At 41.0% G+C, this 13,657-nt stretch overlaps 2 protein-coding genes across 4 annotated transcripts; one reads left to right on the forward strand and one right to left on the reverse strand.

Annotated features, from left to right (window-relative positions):
- The first annotated feature begins 1,442 nt into the window (after positions 1-1,442).
- Positions 1,443-8,948, forward strand: ankdd1a (ankyrin repeat and death domain containing 1A). 2 transcript variants are annotated; one of them, XM_047042473.1, is made up of 15 exons: positions 1,445-1,640; positions 2,070-2,173; positions 2,509-2,607; positions 3,114-3,212; positions 3,355-3,459; positions 3,690-3,788; positions 4,005-4,103; positions 4,205-4,303; positions 4,649-4,747; positions 5,640-5,738; positions 6,216-6,314; positions 6,793-6,888; positions 7,007-7,205; positions 8,004-8,135; positions 8,396-8,948. In XM_047042473.1, exons 1-15 carry the CDS (start codon positions 1,607-1,609, stop codon positions 8,455-8,457), a joined length of 1,524 nt encoding a protein of 507 aa, XP_046898429.1. In that variant the 5' UTR covers positions 1,445-1,606; the 3' UTR covers positions 8,458-8,948. The 2 variants fall into 2 exon arrangements, with proteins under 2 accessions (XP_046898430.1, XP_046898429.1); XM_047042474.1 differs by lacking the exon at positions 8,396-8,948 and having other exon boundaries at positions 1,443-1,640; positions 7,007-7,213; positions 8,004-8,129.
- Positions 8,949-9,330: 382 nt separating this feature from the next.
- On the reverse strand, positions 9,331-13,369 carry spg21 (SPG21 abhydrolase domain containing, maspardin). 2 transcript variants are annotated; one of them, XM_047042476.1, is made up of 9 exons: positions 13,254-13,369; positions 12,798-12,862; positions 12,383-12,544; positions 11,860-11,940; positions 11,594-11,739; positions 11,357-11,465; positions 10,383-10,490; positions 10,158-10,298; positions 9,331-10,031 (listed from the first exon to the last, which is right to left on the reverse strand). In XM_047042476.1, exons 2-9 carry the CDS (start codon positions 12,858-12,860, stop codon positions 9,906-9,908), a joined length of 936 nt encoding a protein of 311 aa, XP_046898432.1. In that variant the 5' UTR covers positions 12,861-12,862; positions 13,254-13,369; the 3' UTR covers positions 9,331-9,905. The 2 variants fall into 2 exon arrangements, with proteins under 2 accessions (XP_046898432.1, XP_046898431.1); XM_047042475.1 differs by having other exon boundaries at positions 12,798-12,890.
- Positions 13,370-13,657: the final 288 nt, after the last annotated feature.

The raw sequence follows: 13,657 nt of genomic DNA on the forward strand, positions 1-13,657 counted from the left end.
GTGTGTGCATGCGTCTGTGTGTGTGTAAAGGGTGGTTCGGGGTTGGTTCAAGCATGCATAGTTTACGGGATTGGTTTTGTCACAAGCCTCTGTAAAAAAAAGAGAACAGGATGCTGATGTGGGGAACTGGTCTTCTGTTCTCTGCCCACTCCCCGTATCGAAACTGGCGGTTTCCATGGCTATTACCCTGTCAACTGTATGAAACACAATGCATGATGAGGGATTGTTCTTAGGGATGATTAATTAGTGGTTGATTACAGTAATGTAAAAAGGGGTCTTGTTGTTATGTAAAATCACACACAAACTGTTCTGTTTGATGATTTTCCATGTATACAGTATGTAAGTGAAATGCTATCAGAATATAACATGTAAATAATATAACGTAAATAAATACAATGAATTAATATTTGTAATTGACAAGCTATCAGATGAACAAATAACTTATTACACACAGATTTATTTTGCTCAATCAAATGAGTTGAGCGATGGTGAGGAGGGTATGGGACTTAGGTACAAAGAAAAAATTATTATGTGAGCAGTTGATATGTTAACAAAACTACTGTTTATGATGATTCCCCAATACAAAACAGTCTGGGGGCTGTAAAATTTCAGTTAGGTCCCTATTGCAACATGTTGGCCAACACCAGTACCAGGTCTACAATACGACAGTATCTGCCTGAGCACGGCTCATCTAAGAGAAGACTGAGAGAAAATAAATATCTTGATGTTATCTTTATCAAGGCGAGTTTCAGAATAGATCATATCATTATTTCTGTTCCCTCTTATGCTCATGGTATTTTTTTTTACCTATTTCAATCAAATTAGCATGACTAGAATTTGAATGATGAGGAACACAATAATCCCAGAATAATTCTGTCAATCAGGATATTCTCTACTCTCTTAATCTTTATAATTCTCTTAATTCTGTTGCAGGCGATGTAAATTTGTCAGCTATCACAAACTCGGGTCTGATAAAAAAAAACTTTCGGAATCAGCGATTTGCCAGTCTGCAAGGACATGTCGCACCCTAGTGGAAGACATATTATTTATACGGGAGGATTTGGGGGGGTCTGACCCCCCTAATTAAGACTTGGACCCCCCCCCCCCCCCTCAAAGAGATAAAAACAACAGGTCGGGGGTTCGATACACAGCCTGGAGAAGAAGTTGACCCCCCGATTGTAATTGTATAATTCGCACTCTGCAGGCTATAATAAACAAATCTGATAGAGACCGTGAATCTAGACGACTATAATTACGTACTAGGCTACAGACTATATTGTAGGCTATTGTTAACTTTTCTTTTATCAAAATGTTATTGTTATTCTACCTAGGCTCAGATGGACAGCAATGACATTAACAATACTTGAAAAAATTACCATTGACTTGGGATTTGATTATGATATTGTCCCAGATTTTCTCTGATCCATTTTTGTTACGAATATGGGCTAGGTCCATCCCCGATTTGTACCCGGATGTGTGTGGCACACTGTACAGTGGAAGTCTTCCAGTGCGTAGAAATAGCAGGAATGGCATGATCAGTAAAATTCTATCGATATTAGATTAACTTAACTAATAATTTTTAATGAGTCGCTGAACCACAAATAAAATGGAAGACGACCTGGTGTCAGAAGATGATATCCGTAAGTCCGTGCGCTTGTGCTTGCATTATCACCGTAGTATTAGGATGCTCATTGCTGGTAATGCGAATTCAGTTGGTCGTCTGTTTGATTAAATTACAAGGCAACTATACGCCTACCTGACCATAACAAATTAATCTAGGTCCATAAATGTCAGGTTATATGTATTTTCACATGTATCACCTCACTGGTTTAAAATTTAACAACTCGAGAGCAATAAGTCCAACATTCAATTATTTTTGCATTTTCCTCGTTCTAAATGTTAAGGCGACTGTTTTGTGCATGATGGACATTAACATGTAGATCTAAAACATGCATTGAGTTGTGGATTTACCATTTCATCGATGGTAGTAGTAAAAGCTGCTAGTACTGATGGGTATTCCAGCAGTGCCCTGTTTAGACCATGAGTCTACTGTGACTCTTCGTTCACAGTTCTCCGATCAGAGAAGGAGTTCCATGATGCTGCTAAGAGGAATGACACCGAAAAAATGCAGGAACTACTGAAGAAAGGAGTGGACATCAAGGCCAAAAACAAAGTGAGACTGCACACACACACACATGAACACACATACACACTGTCAAAAGCCATATTGTAATATTCTGCTGGTTTGGGGGTCTGGAAGTGAATTAACCAATGGCCTTCGAGTCAGTGACAGCTCCTAGCTGTCCTGGCTTTAGTCTCACACAGAGGAGGGAAACACACTTGTTGTCCCGGAAACAGGATGTGAGCCCAGTTCAGAGCCCATTCAGTTGTTTTTCTTGACTTGGCAGTACTGGATGCATTATTCCATGGTACTGAAGCTTGGGATCATTATAGGTCTTCCTCTTTCTCTCTAGTTCTCTATTTCAATGTCTCCCTCTCTCTCCTCAGATAGACCGTAAAGCTCTACATTGGGCAGCTGGTGCAGGAAATGAGCAGGCTCTGCGCCTGTTACTGGACCATGACACCGAGGTGGACGAGGAGGACAGTGTGTGTACAGACAAACACACACACTCACACAGACACGCTTAAAACACACACCTAAACACACATAAATACATACACATAGCACAGGCATGCATACACACGCACACACATACAAACACAGCATTGACACAGATAAACACATACACAAACACACACATGGAAACACAATCGGGAAAATACTTATGATTTGGTACTACAGTAAATAGCAGATAGCTCACTGTAATTACCTTAAGTCTGGGGGAGGAAAACAGTTCGACAAACAATGGCCGGGTTTCCCAGATTCGTTAAGAAGCTCTTAACGCTAAGATCTTCTTAAGAACGTTGTAAGAGCATTCTAGAGCGCCCTTAGAACGTTCTTAAGACGCTGTTAGCGTTAAGAGCTTCTTAACGAATCTGGGAAACCCGGCCAATATTAGTGGGACAGTTACTTTCACAAATGATGTGCTTCTAGCAATACAGTTAAATGTTGTGATGTAAGGATCAGCTAAGTCTAGTTTGTCTCTCCACAGTTTGGCATGAACGCTCTGTTGCTGGCAGCCTGGTTTGGTCATCTCAAGGTCCTGCAGATCTTGGTGGCCAGTGGAGCCAAGCTCAACTGTGAAAACAAGGTGAGGTCAGCTTCAGTGGTTGTCAGTCAGGAAAGGGTGCGAAGAGAAGACATGTTTACTAATCTATGGTAACATACTTTTCTAGGGGTTCCCAAACTGTTTCGTACATCTGTTTATTTGTGTGTGTCTGTCTATCCCACAGAATGGTCTTAGCATGTTACACTGTGCTGCTCAGCGAGGTCACATCTCATTACTGGAGTTCATCATGGAGGACCTGGAGGACGTGAGGATTGACAGAGTGGACAAGGTGACTGCTGCAGCGCCTTGCCTCCCACAGCCATCCTGCTCCCTGGCTAGGCAACAGAATACCTTTGGTGTTGACTTTATGGATTCTTTCAATGCCACCTCCCTCAGTACACAGAAAGGCCTCAGGGGTTTACAGTGCTGTATGCTTCATGCTTCTGTGTGTTTATGTGCCTGTGTGTATATGTGTGTGTGTGTGTGTTTCATAACCCCTGGATCTCTGTACTCCGCCAGTCTGGTAAGACAGCGTTTCACCTGGCAGCCGAGCATGGCCAGCTGGAGGTGGTGGACTTCCTCATAGGGATGGGTTGTACACACAGCCTCAGGGACAAGGTAGGACTCCCTTGTTCAGGACACTAGGGTGTGTGTGGACTATAATCACTATTTGTTTTAAATAAAAGCACATACATGCTTTCACTTAACTATACAAGCACACACATGCACGCACAAACCCTTATCCACACATTCACTTTTATGAATATGTTTGTGGAACAGGTTACTATAGGGGACATGATATCATGATTATCTGTTATCGTTCATGTGAAACAGAAGGAGAATACTGCCATGCATCTATCAGCCAAGCACGGACATACAGAGGTGCTGCAGAAGATAATGGAGATTGGAGTGGATATTGACGAGAAAAACATAGTGAGTAGGCTTTCTGTATCTTTTACCCAAAGCTCTGAGTACTGTGCACACACACATGGCGTACAAAGCAGACTTCATATCTCCGTACCTTATATTTCCAGGATGGACTGACAGCTTTGCACATATCTGCTGATGGAGGTCATTATGAATGTGTTCAACTACTGCTGGAGTCCAGCTGCAACGTCAACTCACTGACAAACGTAAGTGTTTCTGTACACATGCAATGATTACAGAAGGTATTCAGACCCCTTCCCTTTCAGCAAATGTTATTGTGTTGTAAATGGAATTGTCAAGTGGATGACATCACACTACACTCAATGACCCATGATGACAAAGTGAAAACCTGTTTTTAGATTTTTTTGGGTGAAATTCCTGAAAAATCTTAAACTGACATCTGTCATTTACATAAGTAAGGCACTTCAAATTGTGGTCATGTTGAGATGTGTCTAGAACGTGGAGTCCCCCTTTTTAAGACACCTTCAGAAATGTGGTCTGAATGGTAAACCTGTAGCATGACCCATGGTGGTGTTGTGATCTCCCTGCAGAAGAACATGAACGCTCTCCACTATGTGGCTCAGCATGGCCATGACAGGGAGGCCAGGATGCTGCTGGAGGCTGGAGTCAACACAGACACCGTAGACGATGTAAGTACCTTAAGTCAACTTCAATTACATTTACATGTATTCATTTAGCAGACGCTTTCATCCAAAGCGACTTCCAAGAGAGAGCTTTACAAAGTGCATAGGTCACTGATAATAACAACAAGATAGCCCCAACATTTTTTCGAGTAACCAAAACATGAAGCACATATTGTGAACAACCAAAATAAGTTCCAAAGGGAAGAAACCATAAGAGCATGTAGTTAAGCAAGTTTAGTTCAATTCGTTTTTTGCTAATTTTACTTTTGCTCTGTGATTAAAGAACAACGTGGCTCAGTAAGACCTGTCAACGATCACATGAAGGAGTTCAGTATCAGCATTAGCCTGACTACTCATCATCACCATCTCTTATCCACTACCGGGGTAGAACTCCAGTGTTCCAGCCTAACTGTTGATGGTACAGCAGGCTCAGGAGCATGAAAGCTGTTTTGTCCGCTGTGTGTTCATGGTAACCCAGCTGTGGTTCATGATAGTATTGTATGAGCTGGGGGGTTGTGGCTGTCTGTGTGATAGCCAAAGGCGAGCAAGAACCACAAAGACCTGTAGACAAAACACAGGAAATCCATACGTCTTTAGATATGATCCACCATCATAAAGCTAGAGGATCAGTTGCAATGTCTGGGGCAGTAGACCCTGCTTATTCCCAAAGCCTTGGAAAGCAGAACCAATTTCAAATTTTGAGAATTTAAAGACGCAAAGAATCTCAAAGCCTGGCCAAGTGTGTCCATATTGTCATGATGACCAGCTTGACCAGCAGAGGGAGCCCTTTCCAGCAGGTTTAACTGCAGGAAATGTACACTGTTGGTCAATGTAAAATGCCATGACTGCTACATGTTATGGCAATGTTTTGTAATCACATTGTTTTTGTTTTACATAGCAACACATATCACCTATGCACCTAGCTGTGCTCAACAATCACACAGAGATTGTGCAACTACTGATAGATGGAGAATGTGACCTGGACATCGTGGACAATGTAAGTCTTGTTTCCACTGCAAAGGAACAACGTATGTTATATTAACTGTACAATGACTGTATGTGGCTTAACTACACTAATACTGGATGATATTACAGAATGTCATCTGTCACAGGAATCCTTTTGTTGGTTTATCTGTGATACTTCAGTGGAAATATGTGTTAAATGATTCTAAACTATGTTATGATAGGTTGCTTGCATTGTCTTGTCTCAAGAATTTAGGTGCCCAGTCTGACCTTGTGTTGTTCTGTGCACCTGACAATGAAACTTGAAACTAAACCACCCTTTATTCAGTTATGGGAAGTGAAACTTGTTTTGTGTAAGACCATCCCACCTTGTGTTGACTATGTTTCAGCTTTAAGGTGAAGGACCTAAAAGGACCCATATCTGTACTAAACACGGATAAGGTCTGCAGCTTGACAGCGTTCGTTTTGAGTCATCTGATAGCCTCTGATTCTCTCAACTGACTCCTTACAGAGGCAGCAGACAGCCCTGCACATTGCAGCAGAACACGGACGCCAGGACATTGCTGAGATGATCCTTATAGTTGGGGTCGACCTTAACCTCAGGGACAAGGTACTCCACCCAGTCTTACTCAGGAACATGTCACGTAAACGTCATGGTGTGTATCATGGATTTCTTCCAGTAGAACCCAGGTCTACCCTAAACACAAGAGTTTGACAGCAGGCTTTAAGATTGAAAGAAACTGCTGATATGTCCACTAACAGAAAGTGGACAGCTGTTGGCTAATAGTTTTACTTTTAGACTGTAGCTCCACTTATAACCACTGGCAGTTAAGTTAAGATAAGATACACGTCATTACACTTTAACCTGAGGGCAAATGAACAATACTAACTCTTAAAGCTGCTGTGTCATGATAAAAAACATTTCAGGGATGTGTACGTTAGTTATCTCACTTGACCATCAATCTGAGAAGCCATAGCATGTGATTGTCATTAATATTATTATCATCCTCATTGTTAATATTGTTTATTAATGATGGAAGCCAGTCAACTAAACCCAGTGTTCTTTCTTCATGTGATGTCACACTCAGCAAGGGAAGACGTGTCTGGAGGTGGCAGCACGAGGAGGTCATGTTGTCCTGGTGGACATGATCATCAAAGCAGACCGCTTTTACAAATGGGAGAAAGTGAGTTCAGCCCTGAACTAGGCTGACCTCGCGCCAGCCCAAAACAAGTCTTTCTGTGCACTTTAGTTGGACTGTCAGGCAGTTAGCAGTGTCAACTCTCGGTCTTCCTCCCTCCCAGGAGAACGTCAGCAGCGGTGACTCCTGGGAGGGGAGGCAGCTGAGCTTCAGGCAGGACCACCAGCAGGAGACGCAGCACCTCCGCTCTGTCATGTGGAGGCTGGCCACAAAGCACCTGACCTACGGGGAGTGGAAGATCCTGGCCCAGTACTGGGGCTTCACCGACGCACACATACGTGCCATAGAACAGCAGTGGACAGGTAAGCTGGTATGTAGTAAACTCCTCCATTTATGACCTTCACTACCATTGTTTCCCAATCAGTTTATTTATTTCACAATTTATTTAAATGTATTGGTCAATTGTAGTCGTTTATTGTTTCCTTCATGACTATATTGCTCTGTTTTCAGGCTGTCATTGGAAAAATGTATTCATAGTTTTTTGCCTGAATAAATATAGGTTAAAGGTGCTGTAAAGCAAATTCCATGATTTGATTCTCAGTACATTATATACGTGTGAAATGAGTTGCTGAAAGCAGGTGCAGAGCTCAAATACCTTGTCGCACTGAAATGTGGAGTTAGACCGTTGAACAGTTTCTCACCCGTTTTCAGCTCAGGTTTTGTTTAGGCGGGGCAAAGCCCAACCTATCTACGTCAGATCACAGACTGTTTATATAACCTGCATTCTGTTACTCAGTTGGTACGATGCAAAGAGAAAGTAATTAACACATAAAACACTCAGACACTGCAGGTAGGTCTGTTCTGATATCTGCATTTGATTTAGCTAGTTGTTTCTGCAGTTGATAAATTCCATAAATTTTACGGGGCGGAGCTTCAGCTCCTTCAGACGACACGCCCCCACCCAGTATCAATCAGAGAAGACTGCTGATTTTCTCAAAATTTCTAAGCTTAATTTAACATACTTGTCAGTTTTTTTTTTCATTTGAATTTGGATGGGTAGTTAACAACACATTCTTCTGTGGTGTGATGAACTTAAAACTAATTTTCAGTTCTGCATTACAGCCTTTTTAAACAAACACAAAGTGTTATTCAAATCACAGGTTCAAAGAGCTTTAAGGAGCATGGCCATCGAATGCTATTGATCTGGTTGCATGGAGTGATGATTGCCGGGGAGAATCCAATCAAAGGCCTGTATGAGGGCCTGGTGGGCATCTCCAGGACAGACCTAGCAGGCAAGTACAGAGGGGCCTCTGGCATCAGGGAGATTCCTACATCTGGGATTCATACATCAACAAAACTCATGTTAGAAACATGACAGAAACATTTCACAACTCTGTTGGCATGGTGCAGCTGCTCACATATCGTAACAAGTTCTCCTTCTTTGTACATATTGTGTAATTACAAAGGTCCTGTCTGATTACTGGTTATTGATGGTTATTGGTGTAGTTAATGTGTTTCTGCTGGTGATTACTAGTCTGTTTTAACCCAACAGAAAGCATCAGACAGAAGGCGAATGCAGACACCAGCTCCCCCAAAAAATGCTCTGCTATGTGACTCCAGTGGTGTGTTGCTGACTGCAGAAATAGGTGGACTCTAATAGAGGATCATTTGTGGTGGGTCCAGTAAAGAGAAGTGGGTATATTCCACATACCTCGGTACACCCTTGACTATATTAGTGTATGAAGCCCTGCACATATGATTTGAGGAAGTAAACACGACGGGGATCCCAACTACACTTTCGAAAATATGCTCATAAATTATGTCATGTCCAATGTTTACTAAAATACAAACGTAAAATGCATGCAATAACTTTGTAAATGAAAAGAGTGGCTATATGAGGTCTGGATGAACACTTGATTTTGTATATTCATATTTCCATACACAAGGGCTACTTCCTCGTACACCACGTAAAACACTGTTTGATTTGATTTTACCTGTGAGGCATATGGATGTTTTTATTTCGCAAAAATGTATCTTCCAATATGAAGAACATCGGACCTCATTTAGAATGAAATAGTTCTATTTCATAGTTAGCGTCACACTCACACAAGTAGTGTGTGTGTATAGTATACCATACAGTGGCCATCTGCTCTATAGGACTTACTAATGTGAACTGAATGTGATATATGCCAACTGATCTTCTATGCAGCACAATAGCTTATCGTGAAAACATATGCTGACTTACTATAAAATGCAATATCTTGTGAAAAGTCAGTTTTGAACCATTTATATAATGTTTTCCACCTCGTTGATGCTCAACTGAAATGCACTGGTATAATGGCATTTGATAGCTCTATTTTGTATGTCGATTTCCTTTAGAAATCGACAATTACAAATGTAAAGAATTTAGAAGAATGTGAACATCTTATTTGTCAATTTGTAAAAATAAAATAAAAAACACATGGATTTCTCCCTTTACAACATTGATTTATGTGCATGACACACAGCATATCTGTTCAAGACTTTAATTGAACCGCAAATTAAATGTTAACTTGTCACATTATACGTAGTACTGTTTTTAATTCCATTTCTTAGAACATCTTATGATTGATGTTACTCAGTAATCAGTGCTTCAGTTCTTACCAACAGTTGGCATGGTTAACCATAAACAAACAAGGAAAACAAAGCATTCAGACATTTCAAAAGTGCAACATCTAGTAACAGCAATAAAATAAACTGTATATCACATAAGGCAAGGGGTTCATAATATGGCATCATATGAAGTTTCTTTCCAACTAAAGCACAACTATTTGTATTTACAGTAACAGTGATTATTAAAATATTGTTTTTATTTTCTGGAAAGTAAAAATATCCTCAATTCAACCTGTTGATTGATTGTATGCAACATTGTAGAAAAAAATACAAGAGATCAGCATATCACTGACCAATAGTGGTGTCTGATGAGCAGTAAAACATCTGCCAATTTGCTGGTTGAGGAAAAGTGCCCATAGTTCTGTTTGTCCACCCAATCAAGAACCAAGACACTGCTAGGTACCACAGTCTCATTGGTCATCGTCACTGTCCTTGCTACTGGTTAGGTGACTCTTTTGTACCTCCAGCTCCTCAGCGCTAATCATGGCAGGATTGATGGCCGCATACCTGGTCCCATGGAACTGACGCAAGTGTATCTTCAGAGCAGGATAAAGACGATTTGGAGTGAAAAAGAAAAAAAACAATGACTCAGAATACAGTAACATTTCCATTGTGATCAATCTGTCTATTGAAAAATAGAAAGCCTAAACATCTTTCTTCACCTGTATGTAAAGGTTGACTTCTGCACTCCTGCACAGGTACGGGAAATTTCCACCCGTTTTGAGGTGAGCTCTTCTAGCATTTGGATACAACTTGTACATCTCTTCCTTGGCCTCAAGTGAGAGGGCGCTCTGGTCAAACACCTTAAAAACCAATAGAAATGTAAATGTACATAACTGGCTAGCATTTGCATGAATGAAAACAATATTCAAAGTACTGCCTCTTACATCCATAATGGTCACAGCGATGTCCTTAATCTTGTGCGGCTCTACGTAGGAGTTCTGACAGTTGAGTGTGAGCCTAGAGGCTAGGTCGCTCTGGTTCAGGCTCTCCAGCTACAGTCCACCCATAGGAAGCACGGCAGGGAAAGGATAAACAGCAGAACAGAGACAGCTTTGTCATTCAATTTAGAAGCAAATTAATGTAACGTTCGCCTGGCATGTGAACACACATTCACAACACAGTTCTGGGAACTAAATAAGATATCACATTCACGTGAAACCTTAAAAAGCCCAGACTATTTGCCTGGTTATATACTGTAGTTACATGTCAGAGACAGCAGCTGTTTTCTTCAAAGACTGCTTGAATCCTTAAAGATCCTGTGAAGCAAATGTCATGATTTGCTCCTCAGGACATTATATACAAGCAAAATAAGTTCCTGAAGGCATGTGCAAAGCGCGAAAACGTTGTCACACTGAAATGTGGAGTTAGACTATTGAATAATTCTCTTCCGTTTTCAGCTCAGATTTTGTAAAGGCGGGACAAAACCCGACCGATTCTACGTCACAGCGACCTATCTACGTCACATCACAGACGGTTGCATTCTGTTACTCAGCTGGTACGAAGCAAAGACAAAGTAATTAATACATTAAACACTCAGAGACTGCAGGTAGGTCTGTTCTGATATCTGCAATTGATTTAGGTAGTGTTGCTGTTGTTGCTAAATTCAATACATTTGAGGGGGCGGAGATTCAGCTGATTTTCTCACGATTTCAGAGCCTAATTTAACATACTTGTCTGTGTTTTTTTTATTTGGATGGGTAGTTAATGACACATTCTTCTGTGGTGTGATGACTTTAAAACTAATTTTCAATTCCACTTTACAGGATCTTTAAACGAGATATGACTATTCCGGTTTAGGGAAAAAAGGAAGTAGAGAGAGAGGGGGGGAGTATGGGATGACATGGAGTGGAAAGCTTACTCTGTCCACCATGAAGTCAATAGCATCCGCCATTTTGGGGTCAACAGGTCCTTTTGAGAAGTTCCCAAGAACAATCTTTTTCAACATGAAGGCAGGCATCAACCAAAAGCTGAATAACAGGGACGAAAAAACATGGTGGTTGTAGCAGTTCCTCACAAACTCTCCAGTGAAGGATGGTGGATAAATGGAGAATACAAAGACATGCGATGGCCACTCCCAGATGCCAGAGACTCTTACCTGTTAGCTGTCCATGTCTGATTAAAGATGGATGTGTCACTGAAGGAATTACACAGGACCAGGGAATGCACTCTGGGGGACTTGTGCGTGCACTCAGCAAACTTCTGAGCCAGGAATCCACCCAATGAGGCACCAAACAGATGGACCTGAAACAGAAGTGAGACCATGGTAGATCACGTCACTTTCTAACCACACACAGCAGCATAGGGTTAGCGTTAGGGTTATTGGGAAGGCTTGAGTGAAAGCATTTATGAGAAGTTATAAACCTTATCCAACTGCAAATGGTCCAGCAACTTCCGAAAACCATCACAGAATTCCAAAAGATCCCAGTACACAGGATACTGCAGCTAATATGTAAAAAGAGAGCAAAGGACAGAATCACTGCCATGAACTTCCTAAACATTCAATTCAAAAACCAAGGAGCAAATCATTGTAAAAACAGTCTCATTATTAGTTTTCTAAATGGGAATACAGACACATGAGCACACAAGATTAAATCAACTCCAAACATCAGAACCACATACAAGCATGGTTGTGCATATACAAATACATTTATTTTGACCGACTGCTAAATGATACATAGGAGTTTGATACCTTAACTAGTCTATGGGCGGTTACTCAACAGTATAGTCTAAATTTCACGCACATCTTTTGCATCTACAATGTAAAATGAGGAGGGATACATCGGTGGGGGACTGCAGAGACCATTTGTAAATTTACAGCATGTCTACTACTTCATACAAGACTACACCACTGCTGATAGTCTACGGCTAATTTTTCTCATCTTACCGAGATCACTCTGTAGCCCCAGCCTGTGAGAGCTAGGAGCTGCTGGAAGAACACCTCTGCTGTCCCACTGACAGGGGGAAGGAATATTATGGGACACCGAATGCTCTTTGGTCCTGCATCGTACAAGGACCAGACCTTGCTGTCGTCATCATCCACAATTATCTGTAGTGAAACAGGGGACTGATTTAGACTGTTTCTTTGACTGTGGCTTATTGATTCAAATTCAATAAGCAGTGGAGACACAATGACCATGGCAAGGGACGGTATGTGGCAACATCACTGCAAACATTTTGAAAAGAGAACCCAGCTGGTTGAATCATGTCAGATAACATGCCATCATTGCAGTTATACCATGTTATATCCTTTTATACAGATGTCATAATAAGAGCCTGAAATAATACTTTTAAAAACTCACTCTTTTCAGAGGCACTGTGCTTCGGAACCAGTTGTAGTCCGGGGATACTCGTATCTCCTCCATTTCTGAGAAGACAAGTCGATGCTGTACTCGCTATAAAGTAAAGCATGATGATATCGATAAACTTGTACAACAAATAGCTTAACTACAGCTAGCTAACTTTCCTATTTAAGCAAACCAGTATTAACTTTACTACTTCCTTTGTGGTTAAGCTTTTAAAAGTACACCAAATTGAAATCAACGACGATTGTCAAGAAAACTGCCTGACAGACCATAGATCTCTCAGTGACAGAGAGCACGGCGCAGCACAAGCAACACTCGTGACGACGTAGCGGTAATAAGCTAGCTCGCACTCTCCAGCTCGTAACAAGAATGTCATGAAGTCAAAAATAATGTTTAAGCACATTTGGTCCAATCCCTCAAGGAAGAGGATTTTAAATGGAAAAGAAATGTTACCGATTTCTCTTTGGATAGCATTCAATGTATCCGTTGACTGTTATCCATGGATTAGAGGCATTTTACATCGCTTCTATACCTAGCCATTTGGTCATATGACATTATTTGCATGTACTTCCGTGTTTCTTTACGCCTTGGTGCGTTTCAATAGTATAGCATGCTTTCCTTTTCTATGCTTCCACTGAATTAATAACTTGCCTACAGCATCAGTTGCACACTTAAAAAGGGAATAAACCTTACGAATAAATAATGAATGGTAATCTCGCTGTATTGGTCAACTGGTTAATTTAATTTAGATGATTTGTTCATAAAATCGTGTCCAAATTTAGATCTCTGTTAGTTTTATCATCTAGTCATATGGTTTACATCATACGAAAGCACATGTTTTGTGCATGTATGTGTAA

The sequence above is a fragment of the Hypomesus transpacificus genome, chromosome 19, assembly GCF_021917145.1.
Source record: "Hypomesus transpacificus isolate Combined female chromosome 19, fHypTra1, whole genome shotgun sequence".
Lineage (NCBI taxonomy): Eukaryota > Metazoa > Chordata > Actinopteri > Osmeriformes > Osmeridae > Hypomesus > Hypomesus transpacificus.

Excerpts from the sequence above, each read along its gene's own strand:
- ankdd1a (XM_047042473.1), top strand. The coding sequence starts at position 1,607 with ATGGAAGACGACCTGGTGTCAGAAGATGATATCC. Across the intron at positions 3,213-3,354 it reads AGCTCAACTGTGAAAACAAG|AATGGTCTTAGCATGTTACA; the intron begins GTGAGGTCAGCT and ends TCTATCCCACAG. Across the intron at positions 4,304-4,648 it reads ACGTCAACTCACTGACAAAC|AAGAACATGAACGCTCTCCA; the intron begins GTAAGTGTTTCT and ends ATCTCCCTGCAG.
- spg21 (XM_047042475.1), bottom strand. The coding sequence starts at position 13,274 with ATGCTATCCAAAGAGAAATCG. Across the intron at positions 11,941-12,382 it reads GGGGCTACAGAGTGATCTCG|CTGCAGTATCCTGTGTACTG; the intron begins GTAAGATGAGAA and ends TTTACATATTAG. Across the intron at positions 11,466-11,593 it reads CAGACATGGACAGCTAACAG|CTTTTGGTTGATGCCTGCCT; the intron begins GTAAGAGTCTCT and ends CCTGTTATTCAG.